The following is a 25,085-nucleotide window of genomic DNA, read 5'->3' as shown; positions in this document are numbered from 1 at the left end:
ATCACCGTGGCACCCAATCCAGACACTATCCAGGCACCAGCCCTGCTTAGCTCCTGAACTCTGAGATCGGAGATCGTTCCCGTGATTAGTTCGTAGGCGGAATAACGGAGTGGTCAAAACATGAATGCATGTGTACATTCTGATGTCGTTTATAATGTTTTTCTGCATTGCTTTTTTCTGTCGGTGGCATCGTTGTAATACAGTAATCACATCTAACTGGCCAGTAGCGAGCTGTCTCAATGGAAGTGATTATGTAAATCCAATAGTCAATAATTTAAGCAATATTCAATTGGGATGTATAATTTTTTTTTTCCCCATTTGAGAAGTGGCTATACAAGACTGAAAGTGGTCCTTCTTATCACTTGATGCAAATTGGATTCCCATTTTAATGAAATGATGCGAGGCATGCATTTATAATAATGTAATTAATTTGCCCACGACAGTCTCTCGTTGTATTGGGTCTCCAAATTAATTTTCAGGAGAGTCCTACAAATCAGATGCTTGGATAATTCCATTAATGAGTCTTTGGCGTGTGGGAGGAAACTGGGAGGTGGGGGGGGGGAAACCCAATCGTACACGGTGATAACCGAAAGGTTTGCAAAGACTCTTTGAAACAAATTCACTAGCCGGTAGCATGACACCCATGCACATATATTATTATCTCGTGAAAAAGAGAATTTTATTAAATACCGTGATGGGGTGTTGAACTGCAGCGGGCTGTGCATGTCACATTTCAAACACCGACACGGCTCGCTTTCGGTTTATCCGGAGTAGAGTTATTTACAGCCCTCCCCCCCCCCCCCCCCCGTAATGGCTGCCACCGTTACCCCACGCCTGCCGGGCCAACTATCGTCCACCCTCCCCTCACCCTTGGCCTGTTTTTCATAATCTCTTCTCTGCCCGAGCCACCACTGCCTGCATAAATAAGGTGGTGCGTGACTTAAATAATTTATTTTTGGCCCTGGGACGTGCCGACCCAGCGCCGCTCCACGCCGCCAAGTGGGAGGAGGTCGCCGTAAATGTCGGCGCGCAGCGGTGTCGGTCTTCCGGCAGGATCCCTCCCTGAGCTGGGGGGGGGGGGGGGGGGGGGCGGCGTGATTGACGCAGGCGGCCCCGCCGAGCCGTCGCCGTGAAATTGGCCAAATTGTTGGAAGGGGTTGCGGTACTCCGCTCCTGTGTGCTCTCTCATTTTTTTGTTCATTTAAATTTTCGCGCCGCACGGGTTCCGCGATTTTTTTGGCGGAGTATTTCCATACTCGTTGGGCACATACATTCTGGCCGTGACGGGTGATTTGCAAGTGCCGTTAGCCGATGCTTTGTTAAAGAGGGCACTGGAACAATTCGTGGCACTGACCACACCAATGTCGCCTCCTCCGTGTGCCTAAGGGAATACGAGCACTGCTTAGAGTGCTGTGGCAGTGGCTCGCGCACTGCCCCAACGCTCCCAGTGACCCGAGTGCCATTCCCATCCGTAGCTAAAATCGGTTCCAAGAAGGAAGAAAGTTCCAAGTGATACCCCAACCTGACCTTGACCTCCCTTCAGTCAAATTTGTCCTCGTGTGCTATGCCAGCCTAAAATGCTCGCTAACAGCAGCCTTAGTCTGTAAGGGTAAAATGGCGGTCTGTTTGTGTATATGTATATATATATACACACACGTGTGTGTAGTGTGTGTATATATATATCCTTGTGTGTGCAGCAACAGACGAGACTACGTTACCAGCTCTTGATTTTATATCCCCCCCCCCCCGAGTTACCTCTGGCTGAATCGCATTGGTGCTCTGCACATGTTGGCACACGGGGGAGGGAATGCTTGGTGCTCGGCATGTAACAATTTACCCCCTACAACTTGCATGATTTTGCTGCTGTTCAATACCTGGTCAAGGCTAACATCGATTTTTGGATGGAGGTTAATATTGAAAAATGTCCTGGGGCATCCAGATTGAGCAACCCGCACTGACCAGCATGGTGAAGTTTGTTCAAGCAGCCCCTTGCGACTAACGCAGTGTGACGCGTTCTTTACTCCCATACGTTCATTGACTAAATAATATTGTGCTTTTTCATATGGAGGTGTAGAATGCGTGTTTCATTATGGTTAAAGTAAAGGTGTATCTATCTGAAATCTTAAAGCCAGTTGACATGCAAATCTTGTCCCGTTTTCATATAATTTGTCAGGTGTAGTTGGTGTTCTGTGGAGATGGCTTGAAGAGTCCGTATCATTCATTTTTTATGTATTTTAAAAATGTGGCAGTTGGCCAAAGCTGGATTCGGCAATTTGCAAACCCTGCAAGAGGTCAGCCAGCCAGTCTCCACCACCCAGGATAGAATGACGGCGGATAATCCCCACGGAAGCTGTGATTTCCATGGTGTGAATGCTGGGAGAGGTGAGGGTGGCCCACTGCCAACTTCGGATGACAATCACCCAGTACAGTACCGTGCTACTTACAATAGCCTAAATTGGAACGGACGCACGGATTCTTAGAATTTTGGCTTTTCTCCCCAGTGCGCGTTTTTTTTTGGTTTGTTCCATTCGTCCGAAATCTATTCCAATTTTGTCTGATGTCGTGTTGTCGCCGTTATGAGATGAAGACGTTTTTCCTTTCCAACGTCGAACGGTGAGCAAGCGCGCACGACGCTGCGTCGGTGGATGTTACAGAGCGATGATGTGTGAATGAAAAGCGTAATAATCTTTACAATCCAGAAGAATGGATCGCTGCTCTGATTATGGTTGTTGTGACCCCTGGCCAATAGTTTACGCTTCACCAAATGAAGTTGAAAGCAGAATCCGAATATTTATACTGGAGGAATCTGAGCTATAAAGCTCTTTCACAGATGTCGAGTAGGGGCATGGTGTCAGAACGTTGTGACAAACGGTACAAACACACCGATGGGAATGTAAGGTATAGGAAAGATAAAAAAAAAATCGCATAAAAAATATACAAATAAATCTAACCTAGAACATATATTTCCAGGTAAAGCCCACTGAGCTATTAACTTATTTTTCAGAAGTGACCTGGCCACAAATGAGAGCTCCACAGTGACCCATCACATGGACATTTACAGCAGGGAGCGGGCGGGGAGGGAGAGGAAATAAAAATCTATGTATGCATTGGCTCTGTCCATCCCTCCTATAATGGGAGGTACTGTGACGCCCGTAACGATCATCCAATACGAATGAGCTTGTGGTATGAAGGTGTGTTGCTCACGGCGACTGGACAAATTGATAAAACGGTTCTCTAAAACTTGGACGCAAAAAAACAACCTTTGGCAAATATGCAAGACGTTTCGCTCTGACAACGATGCGCCGCTACCTTGCACCGCGAGTTAAATACTTCCAAAGACAAGCACGTGTGGGAAAGGCACGAAAAGTGGTGCCATCCACTTTACAAGTTGGATGCTCCGGGTGATGTAATGGTTTGCACACTATGGGCATACAAACCGAAGGTCGCCGGCTTTCCGATCTCCCGGCACAACGGCCGAAACGATTGGCAACTTTCTTAAAGCTAATAATAGGGTTTTTCCCCTTTTTTTTCTGGCAACAAAACTGAAACCTTTTTTTACGAGGATTCATGTCTGCATTAACCACAATACCTGCAGTCAAAATGCAAACAAAAAACATACTATGATAATTTAAAACCTATTACTATACTATGATAATATATGCATTGTCCTTGAAACTGATTGGTCCACACCAAGGGACAGCTTTCTTTTGAGCCTCGACCCAATTGGTGCTCGACCAGATGACGCCAAAAGGCTGTGTACCCAGGAAAGTGATGAACACAGTCCATGCATGTACTTGATTTTTCTTCCTCCTTCCTGACCTGTTCATTGAAGCGTTTTTTTCTTTCTCCAGCACTCGTTTTACCGTCGACTCACCGAGGACAAGAAATCTGAGAAGTTCTTCAGGGTTTTCTACGAGCGCATGAAGGCGGCGCAGCAGGAGATCAAGGCAACGGTGACTGTGAACACTGCAGAACTGGGGGGCGAGAGCAAGGAGGACGATGGCGCCGAGAAGGATCTGCCCTCCGTCAGCCACAGGAGAGGTGACCACGCTATTTAATAAGCCGCTAATCTGTGTGTGTAGAGACGCTGAGGGCAAGCGGTAGTGTAGCGGTTAGCGCGCTGCGCTACGAACCCGGCGACCCAGAATTTGATTCCCGCTCGCCGCCAACACCAGTGATTATCTGAACCAGTCCTGGGCCGCCTCCTAGGTTTATTCAGCCTTAAATTAGTACCCGCTCTGTAAACACTGGCACTGACGAGATACTAAGATGTTACGGTGTTGCCCCCTCATCCCCTTCGTGGTACTGGCCCTTAATAGGTGCTCTCTAAAAGCATTTGCCCCCAACAGTCTGTTAAAGGCTGTATTAACGGATCTTTCTTATTGTATAGACCTGAGACCATAATTGATTAAGTCTATTGATCAACTAAAGTTTAACACGTGTCACAAAAAACCTCTTACGGATGATCAACTAAAGATACAAATTCTGTGATCCGCCATCCCTCCCCCCTCCGCAGCTGTGCGACGATGCTCGACGTTATCCTTGAGTGAGGACACGAAACGTTACCGGCACAACGGCGACGCGGACACGGAGGATTATGGTGGTGGTGGCATCACACAGGCTGGAGGGAGTGGCGCAACCGCATCTGGATTCGGAGAAGGCGGAGGAGGAGAGAGAGCAACCTATGTGGAGTCAGATGAGATCAGCCCACTCATCTCCATCATGGAACCGATCCTGCGCTTCCTGCAGCTGCTCTGTGAAAACCACAACCCAGCGCTGCAGGTCGGCTTGGAGGTCCTGAGGTGGTCCGTGACCCCACCGGGATGTGGGAGGGAGCCGGCAAGCCAGGCTTGTAAACTAACGTCGAGTTCATTCTTAGGATTGAAATTGATTCATTTAACGTCTGTGATTTCGTCGTTCAAATTGCGTGCGCACGTGAGAATTAGCTTGTGACGATTTGTCTTTACAAATTGCGTGCTAATGGAGAGAATTTTAATTGTACGGCTTATTCAAAGAATGTTAAACTGCAAACGACATTGCAAAAACAAAACGAGTGATTTATTGAATTTTCTCAATTGTGACATCCCGTGGGGTGCATTAATACGTGCCGTTCGACAGCTGTAAAGTTATTTCTTTTACTTTCCTGAAATTTTATCCTTATTATACTGTCATCGTCACGATGAGTGGTTCATTCATCGCGCTCAGAAAGCAAATCCTAACTCGGCCTTGCAGAGAACGCACGACACGAGTACGTACCATGTCGGTTCCATTTTATTTTCCTGATCGAAATTATATTCCCCATTGTGCCGTTGGATTATACCCATGACATGAAGACATTTTTCATAATTATTTCGGCAACAAGTCTTTTGGGGTTCTGTCAGGAAATGGCCGCCGGAAGATATCGCAACAACTCCTACTGAGATCCCCGTCAAGTGCCCACACGAGAGTTGCCCGCGCGTTCTTGCTTGCCAAGCTGTAGAAACGCTCGTCGCACGACCAATTAATCCGGACTTTGGTGCGAACCTCCAACGCTGGAAGTGACCTTCAATCGAATGAAAACCAAATTTTACTTGATCGGGGGTTTGTTTTTGTTGTTCCGTCATCAGTAATCGGGCCGAGAACCGTCAAACTCTTCTACGCGTGAGCATCTGTTTTGAAATCGTAGGCATTTGCCCAAAATTCCACTCTAGATTGTCATCGGTGGCGGCTCGGTGCTTTGACACATTAATAGCTGTCTGAACCACCCAGCCACACTGGGTTTCTTCACCTCTTAGGATGGACTCCTGAAATAATTTACACTTGGTGATCTAGTTTGGAAGACACGCACAAGCAATAAAACATATTTAATCACGAAAGGTGTGACCCAATTTAATCATTTTATGCAGGAACATATTCAAAGGGATATCCTGCTGAAATGAGCATTGAGGCGGTGCAAGTCCTGTTTTTATATCCCCTTGGTCACTGGTGGAAATTCCACATTCCTAATGGCAGGGGCAAATATATCCATAGGAAAAATGACTCCTGACCCCAGAATCCGAGATCGCAGGCTGCTTGCTGTACCCACTGAGCCACCTGCCCTGATCACCGACATATTAAATGTCTTGTTATGAGGTCATGCAAGAGCCTGTAATGTGTGTGTGTGTGTGTGTTACCTAATCGCACTATGCCCAGCTCTCTTGGACCCAGGATTGCAACTTCAGGTACATGGGCAGCAGCTGTCCCTTGCAGTTGGCGAGCACCTATTAAACACACAGGATTGACGAATTGGAGTTAATAGTGCCAATTAATATTCAAATTACTGCGCGTGGGGAGAAAACCTCATTGGTTGCACTTTTTTGACGTGGCAAAGAAGCAGAGGAGAAATCTTTAGCCTCGGATGTGTTTAGTTTATCTTGGGTCTTAACACTTTTTTTTGCTGCAAATTACGAATGGGGGGGGGGTCAATATTATTATCACCACCACGACCACCATGGTGTTGTGAACTTTGCTTTCTGACACAATTAGGTCTCCAATTGCATGATAACGCACAGCATGTTTGTGCGTGTGTGTATATATAATGTAAAGACTTAAGCCGCATTTATTTTAACGATTCCCACGCGCGCAATCTTTTAAGTCTGTTATTTACATTCCATGCAAATTATATGCAAATAGGTTGATCATGTTAAACGTAACAAACTCGTGATCATTTGCCGCAGAGCATTGTGGATAAAAGAAAATGTTAAATAATAAGCAGAAACTCTCTTCTGTCTCCAGATGCAAGTAAAATGTGTTTTTGGTCCCGTCAACCCATTGCATTTCAAAGTCCATGTTGTCAATCGGCTTTTGTTCACGCAAGCAAAACCCTGGGCCAGTCTCTGACGTTCTGGGTCTCAGACTTGTTAGACGAGTACTGTTATTGGCGAGCGCGCTCATGAAAATCGTGGGGCTTTGTTTGATGCAAAAAGCAATACCACTCACAAACTCGTGTTTTTATGTGGAAATTAAGAACGGACCGTGGAGGCAAGCGGCGCGAAAACAACGCATCAAAATGTGGTGAAACAAATGAGATGCAACGTGTGAACGTGGCTGTAACAGAAATGAGACCTGAGAATTAATTTCTCAGTGACAATTCATGCCATCGCTGAGGGGGTTCAATCATTCCATGCCTAGTGTTTACATACCTTGGATGCAGTTGGAAAGCAAATACAGACCCGAAGTTTCATTTTGTCCTAGAATAATTTTTTCATTTGTGGTTAATGCGCGGTTTGATAAAATCTTTGTATAACCCAGATTTTTATTTTTGTTGTTTATTCTGGCCAGTTGGTGCCGTGGTTAGAGCACATGACTCCCAATTGGAAGGTTGAGTTTTTAAAATCTAGCCGAGAAATCGGCTCATCCAATCATCCATCTCATGGTCAATAAATGAACCACCAGCATTGAGCGTACCCCTCGGGATAAAGTTACGTCCACCATACGAATACGGAAATTCCACCACCATCTCAGGACTGCAAAACGGTAGTTGAGCACTGCAACAAAATATCAACTCTGAACGTCGCCTCCGATTTTTATGCGTCTTTTTTATTATTGTCCATCCATTCCCAACATTTCTCAGAACTTCCTGCGCTGCCAGAACAACAAGACCAACTACAACCTGGTGTGCGAGACGCTGCAGTTCCTCGACTGCATCTGCGGCAGCACCACGGGGGGCCTGGGCCTGCTGGGCCTCTACATCAACGAGCGCAACGTGGGCCTCATCAACCAGACGCTGGAGAGCCTCACCGAGTACTGCCAGGGTCCCTGCCACGAGAACCAGGTACGACGCCGCTCTAGAGATGCCATTTTGCCGCTGGTGGGAATTTCGTATATATAATTTTTATTATCACTCAACATGGGCCCAGTGCAAAGCACCGACCGTGCACTGCAAGGGGTGGGGGGTGGTGGGACAAACTCCATGAACAAAAGCCTAGGCTCGGTGTGTAGCAATTCGTAGTCCGCTCGCTGTGCCATGAAACCAGATTTTTAACCCAAGGTTCGATTCCCGCTCATGGCTAACACCAGCGAAGATTATCTGTAACGGTCCTGGGCCTCCCTTCGGATGACTCAGCCTCAACTGAGTGTCTGGTACGGTGTGTAAACATCGCCGAAAGGGAGATTAAGGTTGCCAGGGCGTGCCACCCACCCCCTCCATGTGCCATGCCAGTCTTCATAGGTGCTCGCTAACAGTACTTGCCCCAACAGTCTACGAAGGCTATACAGGGGATCTTTGTCTTTGACCCTGGGGTGCAAAATGTTGCTGTCCCTTAGGTGTTTGGACACCCACAGTGGCTGCGGCCCTGCCACTAATGTGCCATTTTGAAATAATCGCAAAACGGTGGAAAACAACCTGGCAGTTGAGGCAACCTGGTGTGGCGACGTGCTTGTAATTCTGACGATGATGCCGATCTCCGGTAGAACTGCATCGCTACGCACGAGTCCAATGGCATCGACATCATCATCGCGCTGATTCTCAACGACATCAACCCCCTCGGCAAGGATCGCATGGAGCTTGTGCTGGAGCTTAAGGTAAAGGGACACGTGGGCAGCGGGCAACCCCTCTCCCTCTGTCAGCCCCGCCCCTTTTTACATGACCATGAAGACAAAGATCCCCTGTATAGCCTTAACAGACTGTTGGGGCGAGTGCTATTGATAGAAAGCACCGGTGAAGGCAGGCATGGCACACGCGGGGATGGGTGGGCCAGCACCACGTCCGACTGCCCTTGTTTCCCTAGTGGCGATGTTTTTATGCACCGCACCAGGTACTCATTTGAGGCTGAGTCGACTTAGAAGAGGCCCAGGACCAGTGACGATTATCGGAACCGGTGTTGGCCGTGAGCAGGAATCGAACTCGGGTCACCGGGTTCATAGTACAGCACGCTAACCGCTACACCACCGCTCCCGACCATGCCCACCTTGTCACTAGCACCACCCACGAGTTCCGGCCACTCTGCCAACTCCACTCAATCCTCTGGTAGTGCCCCCCCCGCCTTTTGCCTGCTTTGGGATGGATGGTCCCAGTCAAATGTTGATGTTTGGAAGGTTTAGCTGATGGTAACTGGCTCTCAGCCACTGCTGTCCGTGAGTGGGACCCGCGTCACTCTCAACACCTTCGTTAACTTGGTCTGAACCCATGCCCCATTTTGGGGCTCGCAAACCTATTCAAATTGGCCAAATTCTCGAATAACTGACCAAATCATCCATGGCCTTGTCGGATGAAAGAGGGCTCTTATTAGGGTTGAGGCTGGCTCCGACTTATTTGTGACCTTCTTTGGGAATACCAGATGTTGTGAGCCTTGCACTGCAATATGGTCAGGAGGAGATTATAATAAATCAATGGATTCTTGAATCTATCTGTACGTGGTTTCGTCCCCCCCCCCCTCCCATATTATGTGTTTCTGGAGTTATCCCGGTTTCCTTCCACATGCTTAGTCTTTTATGGGTAAATACATGGCAATTATTTTACTGGTGGCAATGCCAACATGGTTGGCTATGTCAGCTCTGGACCTGGCTTTAGATAAGAGACCGGTTTGCGCCACGAACAAGAGCTATAATTCTTTCCACATCCTCTCCTCGCCCTGATGTGCTTCTTATTAAAACTGCCGTCCTTAAAAACTCGCGCAGGACAACGCCTCCAAGCTGCTGCTGGCGATCATGGAGAGTCGCCACGACAGTGAAAACGCGGAGCGGATCCTCTACAACATGCGGCCCAAGGAGCTGGTACGGCAGCCACCGGCTCCACGCTCCGCCCAAGTCCAGCTCGAGCGTTTACGATTTTGTTTAATTTCATTGCGCTGAATTTTTTGCTAGCGGAGTATTGCCTCGGCATCCTAATGATGCATCGATTAGAAGCAATTGTTTACAATGTTGGTGAATTATATGCTCGTGTTACATCTGTCCCAATGAAAAGAGAAACTCGACAAATAATACATACAAACAAGACGGTAATTTACAAATCGCGACTTTTGATTCGAGCATGGGGGGGGAGGGGCAGGGAGGGTGACTCGTGCAATGCCTCCTAACCGTTGCCATTGCTTCTGGACCAGAATCGCTTATGAGACAACAACTCTTAAGCAGTGAGCAAAACCTTTTTTTGTTGGTGGAGAATTGATGAGCTCGAAGATTTGGACATGATTACAAGTCACGTAATTATTGCCAACCTGTGCGTGGCCAATTTTCCACTTACAGGTGAATGAATGCGCAGGAAAATTAGACATTGACCGATTTATTTTAGGGAACGGTGTGGGAAGGAAAATGCATCGGGTTTTTATTTCCAAAAAAATGAGGTTCGTACAATTCGCTTTTAAGGCATCATGATTGTGAGCCCAAACTCTTGGACCATGTCTTTTTATGACAGTTTTGTGACCACGGATCCAAGACCGGTTGCGCAGAGCAGCAGTCGGCAACGGAGCACAAATGACGGTGCACCAGATCAGAAAACGTTTATTGAACAGAAGTCTGGTTTTGGGAACTTGGGAAGACAGACGAACGGAGGAAGTACCAAGCTAGCAGCTACGAGCACGAATGGTGATGCAGCGATCAGGAAGGGAAAGTTTTTTTTTTTGACAGATTCTAGGAACTTGGGGGGGGGAAAGAGTTGATGGGAGGGGAATTCCCAAACTGAGCGGTACGAGGAAAGGAGGATGCAAGGGAGTCCTGCAAATGTGGTGGCTGAACGCGGCATGAATCGCAAAGAAACGGGTGACTTGGTGGAGTCTCGGTGTAATATGAATTTTGGGGGGAAAGATGACTTGTAATAGAAGAGAAGAGTAACAAGGAAGTGAGCAAAACTAAAGCGAGTGGCTGGAGTGACTTTTCTGAGTGCCGGATCTTCAATGGACCGAAATGCTTTTTCACGTTTTGTTTCTATCGCACTATTGAGTCGGCTACGAACTCTCTAAACTATGCCAAACATGCGGTCCTTCTCAAGAATGGGGCTCATTCTCTCTCTAACCGCTGGACGCAAAGTCTCCATTTCCATTGCTCGACGCAGCCCTACGCATGGCCTCTTGCTCCCCGTTTCCCACACGACACCTCGTCGTTGCCCGCCCTCCCAGGTGGCCGTCATCAAGAAGGCCTACCACCAGGAGGGCGAGGAGAGCGAGGATGGCGTGGTGGAGGAGCAGAGCACCTCTCCAAAGGAAGTGGGACATAACATCTACATTCTGGCTCACCAGGTGGGCACTGGAGAGGTCCACTCTGCTCGCCATTTGTCGGAGGGGAGCATGGGTCCATGCTCTTGCGTGTGCCTTTTTTTTACTGTCTTTTAAAATATTTTCACTCGCGCAAAAGGATGGTAAGCATTCCATATGTGCCCTTTGCGTTTTTTCATCATTTTCTTCTTGCGTTATTGACCTAAAGTATACCAAGGCCTCATACTTTGTTTTTTTTCGGTAAAGCCACGTAGATAAAATAAAATAAAACAACTAAATTAAATCACGACGTTTCGGAGGCAACACAAGCTTCCGTCTTCAGGTGGAACAGTCGCAGCAGAATCTCTGTACCAAGTGGGGAGCTCTTGAGACGACCGGGATTATATACAGGTTAAGAGGGGGGGAGGAGCCAGAAAGGGACGTGGGTGGGGGGGGGAGGGCTGAGTTAAGCCGCCTTTTGTTATGCTGCAGGGGGTTCGGGGGCAGAGATGCATGAGTACCTACAACTCGCTGAGAGTAATGGAAATGACTGTACAATTATAAGGCAGCTAAAGTTTGACATACAACCTACTGAGAGTAATGGAAATGGCTGTACAATTATAAGGCAGCTAACGTTTGACATACAACCCACTGAGAGTAATGGAAATGGCTGTACAATTATAAGGCAGCTAAAGTTTGACATACAACCCACTGAGAGTAATTGAAATGGCTGTACAATTATAAGGCAGCTAAAGTTTAACATACAACCCACTGAGAGTAATGGAAATGGCTGTACAATTATAAGGCAGCTTACGTTTGACATACAACCCACTGAGAGTAATGGAAATGGCTGTACAATTGTAAGGCAGCTAAAGTTTGACATACAACCCATTGAGAGTAATGGAAATGGCTGTACAATTATAAGGCAGCTAAAGTTTGACATACAACCCATTGAGAGTAATGGAAATGGCTGTACAATTATAAGGCAGCTAACGTTTGGACTTGGTTCATAACATCTTTCCAATGGTTGCTCAATTAGAAACCATCCTCTCAGTTGAAGTTGTCTGTTTGTATATCTGGATGGCTTCATGGACAAATCTTTGGTAATCGGGAGGTTTGCAGAGAACTTTGGTATCAGAGAAAACAATGTTTCAAGACAGCGGGTTCTCATGACATTGTTTTCTCGGATACCAAAGTTCTCTGCAAACCTCCCGGTTATTACCAAAGATTTGTCCATGAAGCCATCCAGATATACAAACAGACAACTTCAACTGAGAGGATGGTTTCTAATTGAGCAACCATTGGAAAGATGTTATAAACCAAGTCCAAACGTTAGCATCCTTATAATTGTACAGCCATTTCCATTACTCTCAATGGGTTGTAGGTCAAACTTTAGCTGCCTTATAATTGTACAGCCATTTCCATTGCTTTATAACAAAAATGGGGTTGTTATTGCTTTCGTGCAGCGCGCCCTCGCTCCTCCCAAATCACCCCCTGCAGCATAACGAAAGGCGGCTTAACTCAGCCCCCCCCACCCACGTCCTTTTCTGGCTCCTCCCCCCCCTCTTAACCTGTATATAATCCTGGTCGTCTCAAGAGCTCCCCACTTGGTACAGCGATTCTGCTGTGACTGTTCCACCTGAAGACGGAAGCTTGTGTTACTTCCGAAACGTCGTGATTAAATTTAGTTTCATTTTATTTTACCTATGTGACTTTACCGAAAAAAAACAAAGAGTGAATCCTTGCAGTCACGAAAGCTTCAAATCTAGAACATACCAAGGCCAACCTTTGATCCGAAATTAAAATTGTAACGATACAAGTTGGCTGTTTTTGATAGTACACCCCTTTTTTAAATCGTGAATGTTCCTGCCCTCTCCTCCTCCCGACTCTTGCACACCCTGGCCCCAACTGTCTGTTAAATGCTTTGTGGGAGGTGGGGTGGAATCTTTGCCTTTTTTGTTCTCACCTCCTGTGCACTTGCGCTGCCCCCCCCTCACCCGACCTTGTGAACGTCCCTGGCCGCGCAGTTGGCTCGACACAACAAGGAGCTTGACCAAATGTTGCATCTCTCGTCGAGCCTTGGCGAAGAGGGCAGCGAAGCTCTGGATTACTACACCAAGCACACGTCGCAGATAGAGGTACCCTGGGCTGCACCGATCGCCATCCGCCAGACCCCCGCCATGTCCATTGCATAGCTGCTTCTTTTTCCACACACTCAGGATCAGAATCGGTGACGTTGACTCTCACTCCTGGAAACTTGGTGCCACGAATGGGGAAAAATGTTTCCCCCCCCCCCCCCCCTTGACCACCACGTGTGCCGAGGTAGCCAAGGGGATGCTGGGGTTTGAATTATTGAGACTCCTCCCTTGTTGAGGATCGAACCGGCGTATTACGTTGAAATCATTGGTGGTCACTAACGCCCCCTGCCAAGCCACTTGCATGACTCAAATAATTAAGTGCTGTGACGTGACAGACGGTGTCTTGGGCAAGACGCATGACGTTTCTAAAATGTAGGTGGTCGATGCTGCCCTGTTGCACGGCGTGAAGGGGGCAGCCATGTGGTGTGGTGTGGGGTAGATAAAACCTGCTTCACCCGAGCTATGAAATGCGTTGGCGTTTGCATTGCCCTTGTACTGTTCGTCTTTTGGCGTTCTCGGGTCTGACACTGGTGAGGCTAGGGCCCTATAGAGGGCTGTCTCTTGTGTACACCAAACGGTTTGAAAGACAATGCCATATATTATCAGGTTCACGTCCCTCTCCTAGCATTCCACACAGCGCTCCCCTCCCCCTACCCCACTCCCTGCCTTCTTACCTATCTAACCTCGTACCACGGCATCTTTCTCCCACTTCAGCAAAAAAAAATCCTGTGGTTTCCCACCTGATGATGATGATTGCTTGTGTTGTGATCGAAACATCGTTATTTTATTTTCTACCTACCACGTGGCTTTACCGAAAGAACCAAATAGTGTGGATTCCTGCAGTCACGAAAGCTTCAAATCAAGATTATTATCAGAACATGTTTTTTTTGCATGTTCACCACAAGTATGTGTGCTTAATGCAGACATGATTCCTTGTAAAAAGTTTCTGTTTTGGTGTGTTTGAACAGCTGAACACCTGTTATTTTTGCCATAAAGGGTAAAACCTATTCTTATTTTGTCACACTTTGATACTGGGAAAAAAAGGGTCCCATGTTTATAGGTCCGTCTTTTATATCAAGTATTGTTCCCATCTCGACTTCTTACCACCTCCGCAGTTTGTGGGCAGCGTTTGTGCTGCTGCAGACAAAACGTCACCTGTTTTTTAAGGGACAATTTCTGTCACCAATTTCCTGATTTAAAGATATGAGTGAGGGTTCACTAACCCGGTTCGGGCACTCAGGTGGTTTTAAAATTCGTATCCCGGCCAAGGTTGGCTTGGCTCTGAAAATAACCAAGCCTCCTTCTCTATGTACAATAAAAAAAACGTATTGTGCAACTCCACTTTTCAGAATCAATGGAATGACTACAATAGAGTACAATTTCCATTTATGTAGCATCAAAATAAAAGCACATCTCCAAACGCTTTACAGAAAATATGAAGCATCAGTAGTTGGCTATGGACAGAGTGGACATACAAAGCATGAAAACAAGTTTTGTCTTTAAATTTTAATTTAAAGCTTTCGTGACTGTTGGGATTAATATTCTTGGTTCTTTAGGTAAAGTCACGTAGAAGGGAAACAATAAAATAATAAAAAATTTCAAACAATAAAATTCTCACGACGTTTCGACTGCAACACAAGCAATCATCATCAGGTGTGAAAACCACAACAAGAAAACTTGAATTTTCTTGTTGTGATTGCTTGTGTTGCAGTCAACGTCGTGAGAATTTTATTGTTTTATATTTTTATTATTTTATTGTTTCCCTTCTACGTGACTTTACCGAACGAACCAAGAATATAAGTCTTGTCTTGAATAAGGAACGGTCTCAAATGCACGACGTTCAAGTGGCACGGAGAATTCCAGAAAGCTGCACGCTCCATTGGAACGAAGGTTGACTGAGAAGTAAAATTGAATTCCCACCACTCATTTCAGGAACATAAACTAATTGCCGTACAATCCACGTGTAAAGTTTCCAGTTATCCCAGTGCAGGATGTTCCTGAAAAAGCTTTGGGACTCCGCCTTTTTTTTTATATAGATCATACAAATAAACAGTTGAATACCACCTTTTCAGATGGTAATCTTAACAATGGACACAAAATTTGAAATTATTGTTCTGGATCACGCTGGGACAGATGTTCAGAAGATGCAAAACCTGATTAAGTCCAAAATTCACCGAAACGAATAAAAGGAAATTGGAGATTTATAATTCTTTTAATCTCTTGTTTAGCAGCAATATGATGTTACCAAGGTGATGTGGCCGTGGGCGTGCGCATATGGTGTTTCAGGTGGCGGTCCGATAATGATAATAATAATGTGTTAATCTTCAACTTTAATTGCCTGGCGCGGCAAATTGAGGCACTGAACTGCGTCAATGGCAGATTACGTAAGACGCATGCACAAGGACGGGAGAGCAGCATGAATCGAGCACGCGCCGTGCGTTTTCAAGTCCTCACCAAGTGTGAGGTGGCCGCGGGGTTCAGAGTTCGGCGCTGTCGGCACTCGGCTGGCACTGCTATCATTACTATCATTATTGTTATTATTACACCGCTTGCTTACCCAGGAAAGCCTCGCGTGGTCTTGTCACTTAGTTTTCAGAAGGGACCTGTAAAAAATAAAAAAAAATCAGTGGTTGGAGGGTGGTGGGGGTTGGCAACGATCGCTATGTATATTCCAGTCGAGTCTTTTGCAGGTAATATTGAAGCATTTTGAACGCGTCGCCAGCAAAAATGGCATGCTCTTGCGAACGACGTCACGGGATCTTGAGCAATCCGCTGAAGTGGGACTGCACGTGGTTTTCTGGTTAATATATCCACAGTCGTAACCAGCAGGGGTGGCTGCTCAATTAAAACCATGAACCATAACAATCTGCGATCACTACTGCTAGACCGTGTCACTCCCTTGGTTAAAATTCCATGTTCAAATCGAGGTGGCCACATGTGATTGACATTTTTTTTTATTCTCAATTATAGTGAGTTGATCATTTCTGCCACGTCACCAATCACTAGACAAGCGAACGTAATATTTAATTTCGTTCTGCACACTTTGTTTTGGCTAAATTCAAGCTCGGAATAAATATATATTGGTTTGACTCTCACGTGCCGAGCGTTACGCAGCACCCTACCCTGTCACAAAGTACTGCCCCCTGAATGAAGACCAAGAGGTTCCCGTGGAGGGATCGCTGAAAGTAGTTCTGTCGACTTCCACGGGCCGTTCTCCAGCAAGAAGGGGCACCCCTGCTGCCCAAGAGATTTGAATGAATTCCTATGGCACCACCGATGGTACTATTTTGAATAACACTGCCCTTTAAAAAGCAAACATTTTAAATAAACATTTTCTCCAGTGGAAACAAAACGGATGCACATTGAAGCAATGGAGCGTGTGTGTAAATTTTACGTGACATCGCGTGTTGGCACAACCTCTCTGTGCAGCGTGTGATGGCACAAAATTATCTAGTAGCCAAAGACCGTGAACGGTGATGTGTAAATAAGGTGAAGGTCACGCACGTGGGTTGCAAACGTGAATTTTAATTGTTGCTAACGGCCGTTCAGTGGCCATTATAAACGCGAAAAGGAGCGTGAAACAATTGACCAGCATGCAAAACGACAACACCTCCCAAGAAGCTGGCCTGATCTGCACGTCTCGTTGCGACCCAGAGAGGGATGGAGCCTTCGCGCTCGCGCAAACTTTCTTGGTGGCATCGTTCAAGGGCAGCCGTCGCACGAGCATTGGCACGTTTTCGTCGAAGCCGTGCTGTTGACTGTCCTGATACTTTTTACGACGCCGCAGCTGAGGTTATTTGGCCACATGCTAAGCATCGCGTGCGGGCTGGGTGTGCACGCCCAGAGCTCATAAAAGATAGCGGAGAGAATAAAAGGATCAGCACCGTCACGACAGAATCCGGCTCTTGATTGTGTGTGGTCATGACGACCTACGCTTTTTATAACGGGCAATAGGCCGAGCCACCCTAGCTCTCAAGCCTTGAAGGTTGTTTGTTACTGGCGAAACCGCGCGAGACCACTTGAACTTTATAACGTGTCCACTTTTGCCCTAATGCTTTCCTTCCGCATAAACGTTTAGAAAGAAGCCTCTCCAGTGCGTTCGGCGGAGGATTCGAAGTGGCTTCCAACAAAACAATCAAGTTGGCATTGGTTCAAATGTGCGAAAATAATGTTTTTAGAAGCGGTCTGGTGTGTAACGGCTTCATAAAGAGATTGAGCGTATTAAAACCAATAGCTTGTGATATTTGCCAAAGCTTCTCCCAAAAATGTAGTGATTTTGTTTTTCATTCCTTGGTACGTATGTTCTTGCCTGAGGGGACCAAGGTTCTGCATCCAAAATACGAAGAGCCATTTTTTTTTATTTGGTAAAAAAAAATTTCAAGAGCCGCCCCATGCGTTTTGAACGCGAGAGAGACGGCGGTCCTTCATGAATAACGTCACGACGCAGGAGACCTTGGAAGAGCCGTGTGCGGCTCCGGAACCGAGGGTTTGCCAACCCCTGCCACATAGACCCCCCCACCCCCCAACCGCGTCAATCGGCGACTTCTCAACTTGTACAGCAGTAGAGAGAGACTGACACGCGTTGGTCACGATCGTCTTCGGGTTCTTTTAGGAATGTGCGGAGGCCTGGGCAGGAAACGTTGCGAGGAGCGATATGATGGCGGCCGCCGCCGGTGGTCGTGACCTCGCAACAAAGTGGCATCTCCATTGATGGGGCGGCGCTTTCGGATGTGCGACTGCCTGGAACGCTCTTACTTAAGATTTTATTTGGAAGCCACTTGTCCTAGATTGAAAACGATTTCTTTTTAAACTGCTTTTTGTGCTTTAATTTGTCCGACCCCCCCCCCCCCCCACATCTCTCCCCGTTTTAGCACGGTTGACGATATATGGTGTGAAAGAACTTCAACATCTGAATAAAAAAAAAACTTTTTTTTTTTGCTACAAGTACAGCAGCAAGCATATAGTTCATGGCTGAATGTAATGTTAGCGCGGCATTTCGCTCGCCGATCCCAAATAAACCCTCCTGGCACCCGAGCATCACACGCTCAGTGACTTGATGTGACAGACCCTTACTCTCATCGGTCTTTGCGCCTGCAGGCTGTAGAAAAAGGTCAAGTCCGAGAGGTTATCGCAGCCTATTCAGCTGTTTACCACCATCGCTTCTCTCGCCAGATTTCCAAACCGCAACTATTGTTATTGTCAAGTCGACACCGGACCTCGCAAGGTCCACTTTGGCAGTGTCGCGCTATCTGGTTTTGGTCATTGAACTCCGAGTGTCATGCCAATGCCTGTCACGGTAACCTGCGACTCCTCCATCCTACACACGTGACCCACCCATCGCAAGCCTCGCTTCCTGTTTGCACTTGCAAACACTTTCTTCACCCTCTGCTGTTGCAAAGTTACACGTTGCTTGCCCTATACTTGTGTGACATTCCAAGCAATCCTGCATTGAAAGGACAGAAGCTTATTTTCTAGTTCCTTTGTTAAAGTCTGGCTCTGACCTGAACCTTGACAGACAATTCCCCCTACTACCTCGTGTATGTGTGTACATGCATGCATATACATTTATATATACATGTGGAGCAGTAGTGTAGTGGTTAGCGCGCTGTGCTACGAACCCGGTGACCCGAGTTCGATTCCCGATCATGGCCAACACCGGTGACGATTATCTGAACTGATGCCGAGCCTCCCTTAGGTCGAATCGGCCTCAAATGAGTAGCTGGTGCGGTGTGTAAACATCACCACGAGGGAGACAAAGGTGGCTGGGTGTGGTGCTGGCCACCTACCCCCTCGTGTGCCGTGCCGACCTTCATGGGTGCTACTCGCTAACAGCACTTGCCCCCAACTTATGCGACAAGACAGGCAGGGTAGAGAGTTGTCCATCTCTGCTCTTACAAAATGTGGTTGCGCGCGTGCAACAAAAAATGTGAAACTATTCCTCTCGTAGCCACGTCAATACACATAGATGATGGTGACGGAGTGCCCGTGTAAACCATAACGATGTTCTCTTGAGAGAGCAAGTGACAGATTTAAATTATTCTGATGTTCCAGAAGTGCTGTAAAAGTGTCATTTTTCACGTTTATTGTTTATAATAGGAGAAATCCAGAACCAAATGCATTTATTTTGCTCCCCAAAATACTAATTGCTCGGAGACTGATTGCTTTCGCTCATCAGAGGGTCCGGGTCAAGCTAAAGTTTAGCATCGCTTCAACTCTCGAATTGAAAAACTTGCTGTGCTGAACCAAGTAATTTGCCTCGTACTTTTTTAAAATGAGAAGTGAATAGCACGCTCACCGGAGATGGAGGTCAGTGGCCTGAACTATGATTTTAAAATGTAAAAATGTCACTGGGTAGCACTCGTATACACTTCCAAGGCATGGTCAAGGACTGTTTGATTGGCTGTGTATCTGTTGGCCTGAGTCGGATCACTGTAAAGAGATAATTTGGCCAGTCCATCAGATTTTTTTTTGCTGGCCAACCGTTTTGCTTCTTCACCCGTCTCCTCACTGTTTGTCCGCTTATCTTTTTGCTCGTCGGTCTCGCAATACGTACTTTAAACTTCCGTCGCGCCGTACATAGCCGACCAATGCTAATCGGACATGGCTCTGTTGGTGCTGTGAGCCCCTTTTTTCCTCAGCTCCGGGCTGTGACCACTCAGTTGACCTCGCTCCTCTCCCCTGTAATTCCCTATTCTGATACCTCCCCCCACCTCTCTACTACCTTAATGTTTTACACCTTCATAAAAGTCTATTGTGAGGCAGTTACATTGGGACGTTAAATCAATTTAAATGTCATCTGCCTTTTGCTGTCAGTTGATCTGTCGGTCAGTGCATCTGTACACCTCTCTCGTCTCCATCCGACCAGCTTGTCCGTATGTTCCGCCGCCCTTCGTGCCTTTTTCAGATCGTGCGGCATGACCGCGTGATGGAGGAGATTGTGTTCCCGGTGCCGAACGTGTGCGAGTTCCTCACGAGCCAGTCGAAGACGCGCGTCTACCTCACCACAGAGCGTGACGACCAGGGAAGCAAGATCAGCGACTTCTTCCAGAGCTCTCACGAGCTGTTCTCCGAGATGGTCTGGCAGAAGCAGCTGAGAGGTCGGGCCCTCTTATTCCTCGCGGTGGCATTGCCCGTCGTTTGGAAATCATGCGTCTGGAATATGCGCCGTCCTCCATGCCATGCGTTTTGTGTCCAGAATAATTTTATTGTCCATCTCACAAACCTACCTGGCTGTGTGCAAGTCCAGAACTGCGCTCCCCTCCAATCCGTGTTCCGTTGCCGTATGTGCCCAAGTGCCTGTCCGCAACAATGCCATTGTCGTTTTCGCAATTTGCTCATCTCTGATGCACAACACAGCGTATCCATTCGCGTCGTTATAGACAAAACTAACGCACTGAATTAACATACAGTACGTCCACGTTTGTGCATTTAATGAGACCCACGCACCATATCCGGATTGTAAATTCACAATTCTAAACCATACTGTTGGAATTATCTGCATTGTTCTGTGTTTTTATTTGCTTGCCATTGGGTATGACACTTCTATCCAGGTTTAAACGGCATTTAAATAAATGTTCCTCAGTCATGAACTATGCAATGGAGGAAGTCGACTGCTCTAAGGGAACCATGGTTTTATTGGTGGTGGTGGTGGTGGCGGCAGTGTGGCGGATACCGTGCTGCGCTACAAACCCGGAAACCCGAGTTAAATTCCTGCTCACGGCCAACACCAGTGAAAATCTGAATCGGTTCTGGCCCTCCACTCCGCTAACTCGGCCTTAAATGAAGTCCCTGTTATGATGTGTAAACATCACCACTGGGGAGATAAATCACTCGGGAGTGGTGCTGACCACCCCAACCCCCTCGTGTACCATGCTGGCCTTCAAAGGTGCTCGCTAACAATACTTGCCCCAACAGTCTGTTAAGGCTATACACGGGTGATTTTTGGTGGAGGGCGGTGGTAAGAGTTATGGTGGCTTTACTCCACTCCGCAGTGCGCCCGATGCTCTACTGGTGCTCCAGAAACATCACGCTGTGGGGAACCATCTCCTCCAACCTAACCGTGTTCATGAACCTCCTGGTCGCCTTCTTCTACCCGTTCAACTCCAGCAGCGGAGGTAGGGTCCACCGTGCCTCCCCATGGGCATCATTTGCCCATCATCAGTCTTTTGTGGATTGTGAAGTGGGGGAGGGGGACGGTGCCGAGCCCCCCCCCCCCCCCGGTGCCGATGTCACTCGGCCATCGACATTAGCCTTGGGCCATCAGGTTGGATGGATCCGGAATATAAACGGCAGAGGTTTGGCGACTCTTTGCTGTCGTCTCTGCGTGATGCAATTAATGACGTGCAGTGAGATGTCTCGGAATTTTTGCACCCAGAAAGAAAAACTTAAAAAAATAATTTTTACTTCTGCCTCCCCTTGCATTGCATTTGTGCGATCGTTATTATATATTGCTAATGATTGTAATTTGAACTCTTGTCTGCGGATTTTCTCAAGCTTGTTCATACTCTTGATCCCATTATTTGAAGAAGGCATTAGTGGGAGCGCTTCAAAAAGCACGGCATGGAAATATTTGTATTTAACTTGTGGCAATAAGCAGTTGCGAACAGCTATCAGTGGTAGAGCAACGAATCTAAATATTTTTAGAGGTGGAAAATTGTCATCAAATGAGTTCCACAGCAACGAAGGGCTTCTTTGCTCGAGTTGGAAATATCCATTTTGCAGGTTTTTAGTGTGAACGCTTTGAGAAACGTGTGAAATGGCCAGCTTTGCGTGCTTCAAAACACGCAGCACTCCTCCGCATCACGACTGCAATCGTGGGCGTTTTTTTTTAAGCCAAAAACACAATTTTTCGATTTAAAGCTTTCGTGACTGCAAGGATTCATGTTCTTTGGTTCTTTCGGTGAAGTCACGTAGAATGAGAATAAAATAATAAATTGATAAAATAAAATAACACAATAATATTCTCACGACGTTTCGGCCACAACAAAAGCAGCCTTCATCAGGTGAAGGGGACGAGACTGTCTGCTAAAGTTGAGGGCGCTTTGTTTCTTCTCACACAGCTTAAAGGTCGTGATCTCAGCGTGGCTTTCTCACTCCAGCGCTGTCCTCCAGACAGTCTCGTCCCCTTCACCTGATGAAGGCCGCTTGTGTTGTGGCCGAAACGTCATGAGAATATTGTATTATTTTATTTTATCAATTTATTATTTTATTCTCATTCTACGTGACTTTACCGAAAGAACCAAAAACACAAATCGACAGAGCGGCTGCGAAAAAATGCCCGTGCAGCAGGATTCCCCCTTTTCAATAATCCCCCTCTCAAGGCCTTTTTGAAAAAGACCGTCCTTTGTTGTATTGCATAAAAAAAATGCAATACAACAACAATGTGAACCTCCTATTTTCACGAGTAACCTTCATCAAGCGAGGTGGTGAAGGAGGGGGGTAGGCCAGAGCTGCCCCCCGCTGCGTGGGGGGCGTCCGTTGACGACGCGGGAAACCCCCCCCCCCCCTTGATACCGAGCGGCACAAAGCTGCCCACCACCCACAGACACAGACGTCACGCGCGCTGGCGCTCAACGCCGGCGTGGGTTTAACGGTTCAACCTTGAATCCTTTATCACGGCCTGTGGCGCTCGTGTCAAGGCGATCGGTGCACCTGTGTACCTGGCGATGTGTTTTATCTATTTGTTTTTTTTTTACCCACCCCACAACTCTCCTGTCAGCTTTGGCCATCGTCTCGCTCGGAATGAGAGCCGGTGGAAGTGCGTGCGTGTGTTGGCGGGTTCGTATCTCTATCTCGTAATTAGTCCAGTTGTGGGCGCCACTATCTGCACACTCGCGTTTGTGGTTGGTGTCGCCCTTGAGCAGGTTTTACACTTTGATTACTGTGGGCGGTATGTGTGCAAAGCAGAGGGCAATACACCAGGCCCATTTGTAAAGGCTTGCACTTGAACAACGCCGTTTAGAACCTGTAGTGACATGGGTAAAGCATTTGGTCTTGCTGGGGGGAATTAATGTTCTCTCTGTCAGGGAGAACCTTGAGCAGGTTTTGCACTTTGATTACTGTGGGCGGTATGTGTGCAAAGCGGAGGGCAATACACCAGGCCCATTTGTAAAGGCTTGCACTTGAACAACGCCGTTTAGAACCTGTAGTGACATGGGTGTAAAGCATTTGGTCTTGCTGGGGGGAATGAATGTTCTCTCTGTCAGGGAGACTCCCTCGTCTTCGTTCTGTTCGGGGTCTAGTTCTTTACATTGAGCGGGAGGTTATTTTTGATGGACTGTTTTTCAGATCGCACGCCCGGTGTCCTTTAACATCATGCCATGTACTCAATTCTTCCACCGGATGTTGCTCCTACTACGGTGGCTCATTGCGTGCAGAATTTCATCTGCTTTATCGTGTAGTTGCGTGGAAGTTTAACCCTCTTCAATTAAATCCGATTTTGTTTATTTTAAGCTCGTGACACGTGCGTCAATTCGTCCGTGCTGCTCATTGATTATTTTCAAATTCCGCTGATTTTGCATGTAAGCAATTTTATTTGCTGCGTTGGCAGTGACGCACACGCGCACATGATAAATAACAACTATACACATTCGTCAAACACTGGCCCTAGAAGGAAATGTGTATTATAGGCAACCATATTGGGCAATTGGTCCTTCATGTTACATCTCGGCTAACGGAGCAAACAAAATGTTACAAAGGAGACAATAAATGAGAAATAATACGAATGAGAAGGTAAATATGAGACGGAATAAATTGTTGCATTTAAGAGCTCACGACCCTCCTTTGGCAAGTGGTGGAATGGCCTGGAGGGCAAATCGTCACAGACCGCGTTATTATGGATTTTTCTGTATTATGGATTTTGCTGTAATAATGCTTGTCAATTGCAATTTCTGTGAAGCCTCGCGTTCCTTCCCTATTCTTGTGCAGCGCCTTTTCATGCGGCAGCGCATGAGTAGAGATGTCACGACGCGGAGATGTCACCACGAGCTGACGAATCGTCATAATTCGGCGCCACGATTCCATTCGCAAAGCAATTGCATGTTTTTGTGTCGTTGCGCAATGTGTAAATCTATACTGCTGCGAAATTGTAGAATGGGTTTTATTCCTGGGGTAAATCTAATCTAGTGTGGTGTGAATCTATACAAATTTGTCTTTTACCAAAAGAGAAATAGAATCTCGTCAAAAATAAGCGATTTTTGGACGTGGTTTGACGCGAGACGCAAGCGTAAGAATCCATTTTAATTGAACGGCCAAATCCCAAGTGTTCAGATTCTCTTTCTACATCAATGTACCAGTAAACTATGGCTTACACCCAGCAGCGGTCCACAACTCCATGCCTCAAGCCCCCCCCCCCCCCCACCATGGGGAGCGCTTTCTCTGATCACCAACCATCAGGGTGCATGCAGCATGTGCCGAGGCCTTATTTTTTGTTGTCGTTTCCCCCCACCCACCCACCCACTGCACCTCCGATTTTGCATGGTTGGCTGTGTACGGTGAGAAAGAAGTTCAACATACATACTTTATTATACATACTTTATTATTATTTCGCACCGTACATGGCCGATTGTGCTAATAGGAGGTGCAGGGGCAGCTCAACATACATACAAACACATGTAAAATGTATGTAATGCAGAACTTCTTTCGCACCTTTACGTAGTCAACCTTGCTAATTAAAGGTGCGTGAAAGAGGAGGGATTGGCAATCGTCAAAACATGGACCGAGATGATGATTGTGATTTTTGAGAATTGGCGTTGATAAACACCGTGTGTTTACACGACGTGTAAAGGTGAACACCACGTGGTCA

At 46.8% G+C, this 25,085-nt stretch overlaps 1 protein-coding gene across 3 annotated transcripts in view; it reads left to right on the top strand.

Annotated features, from left to right (window-relative positions):
- LOC116947491 (inositol 1,4,5-trisphosphate-gated calcium channel ITPR1-like) overlaps positions 1-25,085 on the top strand; it is a 144,953-nt gene that overhangs the window by 85,615 nt on the left and 34,253 nt on the right. For all 3 annotated transcript variants that reach the window (XM_076070630.1, XM_032963298.2, XM_076070629.1), the window contains exons 41-49: positions 3,852-4,041; positions 4,517-4,782; positions 7,592-7,792; positions 8,431-8,541; positions 9,637-9,732; positions 11,070-11,189; positions 13,172-13,282; positions 20,187-20,379; positions 21,274-21,396. In XM_076070630.1, coding sequence (XP_075926745.1) covers positions 3,852-4,041; positions 4,517-4,782; positions 7,592-7,792; positions 8,431-8,541; positions 9,637-9,732; positions 11,070-11,189; positions 13,172-13,282; positions 20,187-20,379; positions 21,274-21,396 — 1,411 coding nt within the window. The remainder of the gene's footprint in view (positions 1-3,851; positions 4,042-4,516; positions 4,783-7,591; positions 7,793-8,430; positions 8,542-9,636; positions 9,733-11,069; positions 11,190-13,171; positions 13,283-20,186; positions 20,380-21,273; positions 21,397-25,085) is intronic.

This window comes from Petromyzon marinus, chromosome 30, assembly GCF_048934315.1.
Source record: "Petromyzon marinus isolate PM22_M1 ecotype Great Lakes invasive population chromosome 30, UKy_Petmar_22M1.pri1.0, whole genome shotgun sequence".
Taxonomy (NCBI): Eukaryota; Metazoa; Chordata; class Hyperoartia; order Petromyzontiformes; family Petromyzontidae; genus Petromyzon; species Petromyzon marinus.
Note: the sequence above shows the minus strand (reverse complement) of the source record. Positions and strands in the feature narration are given on the sequence as shown.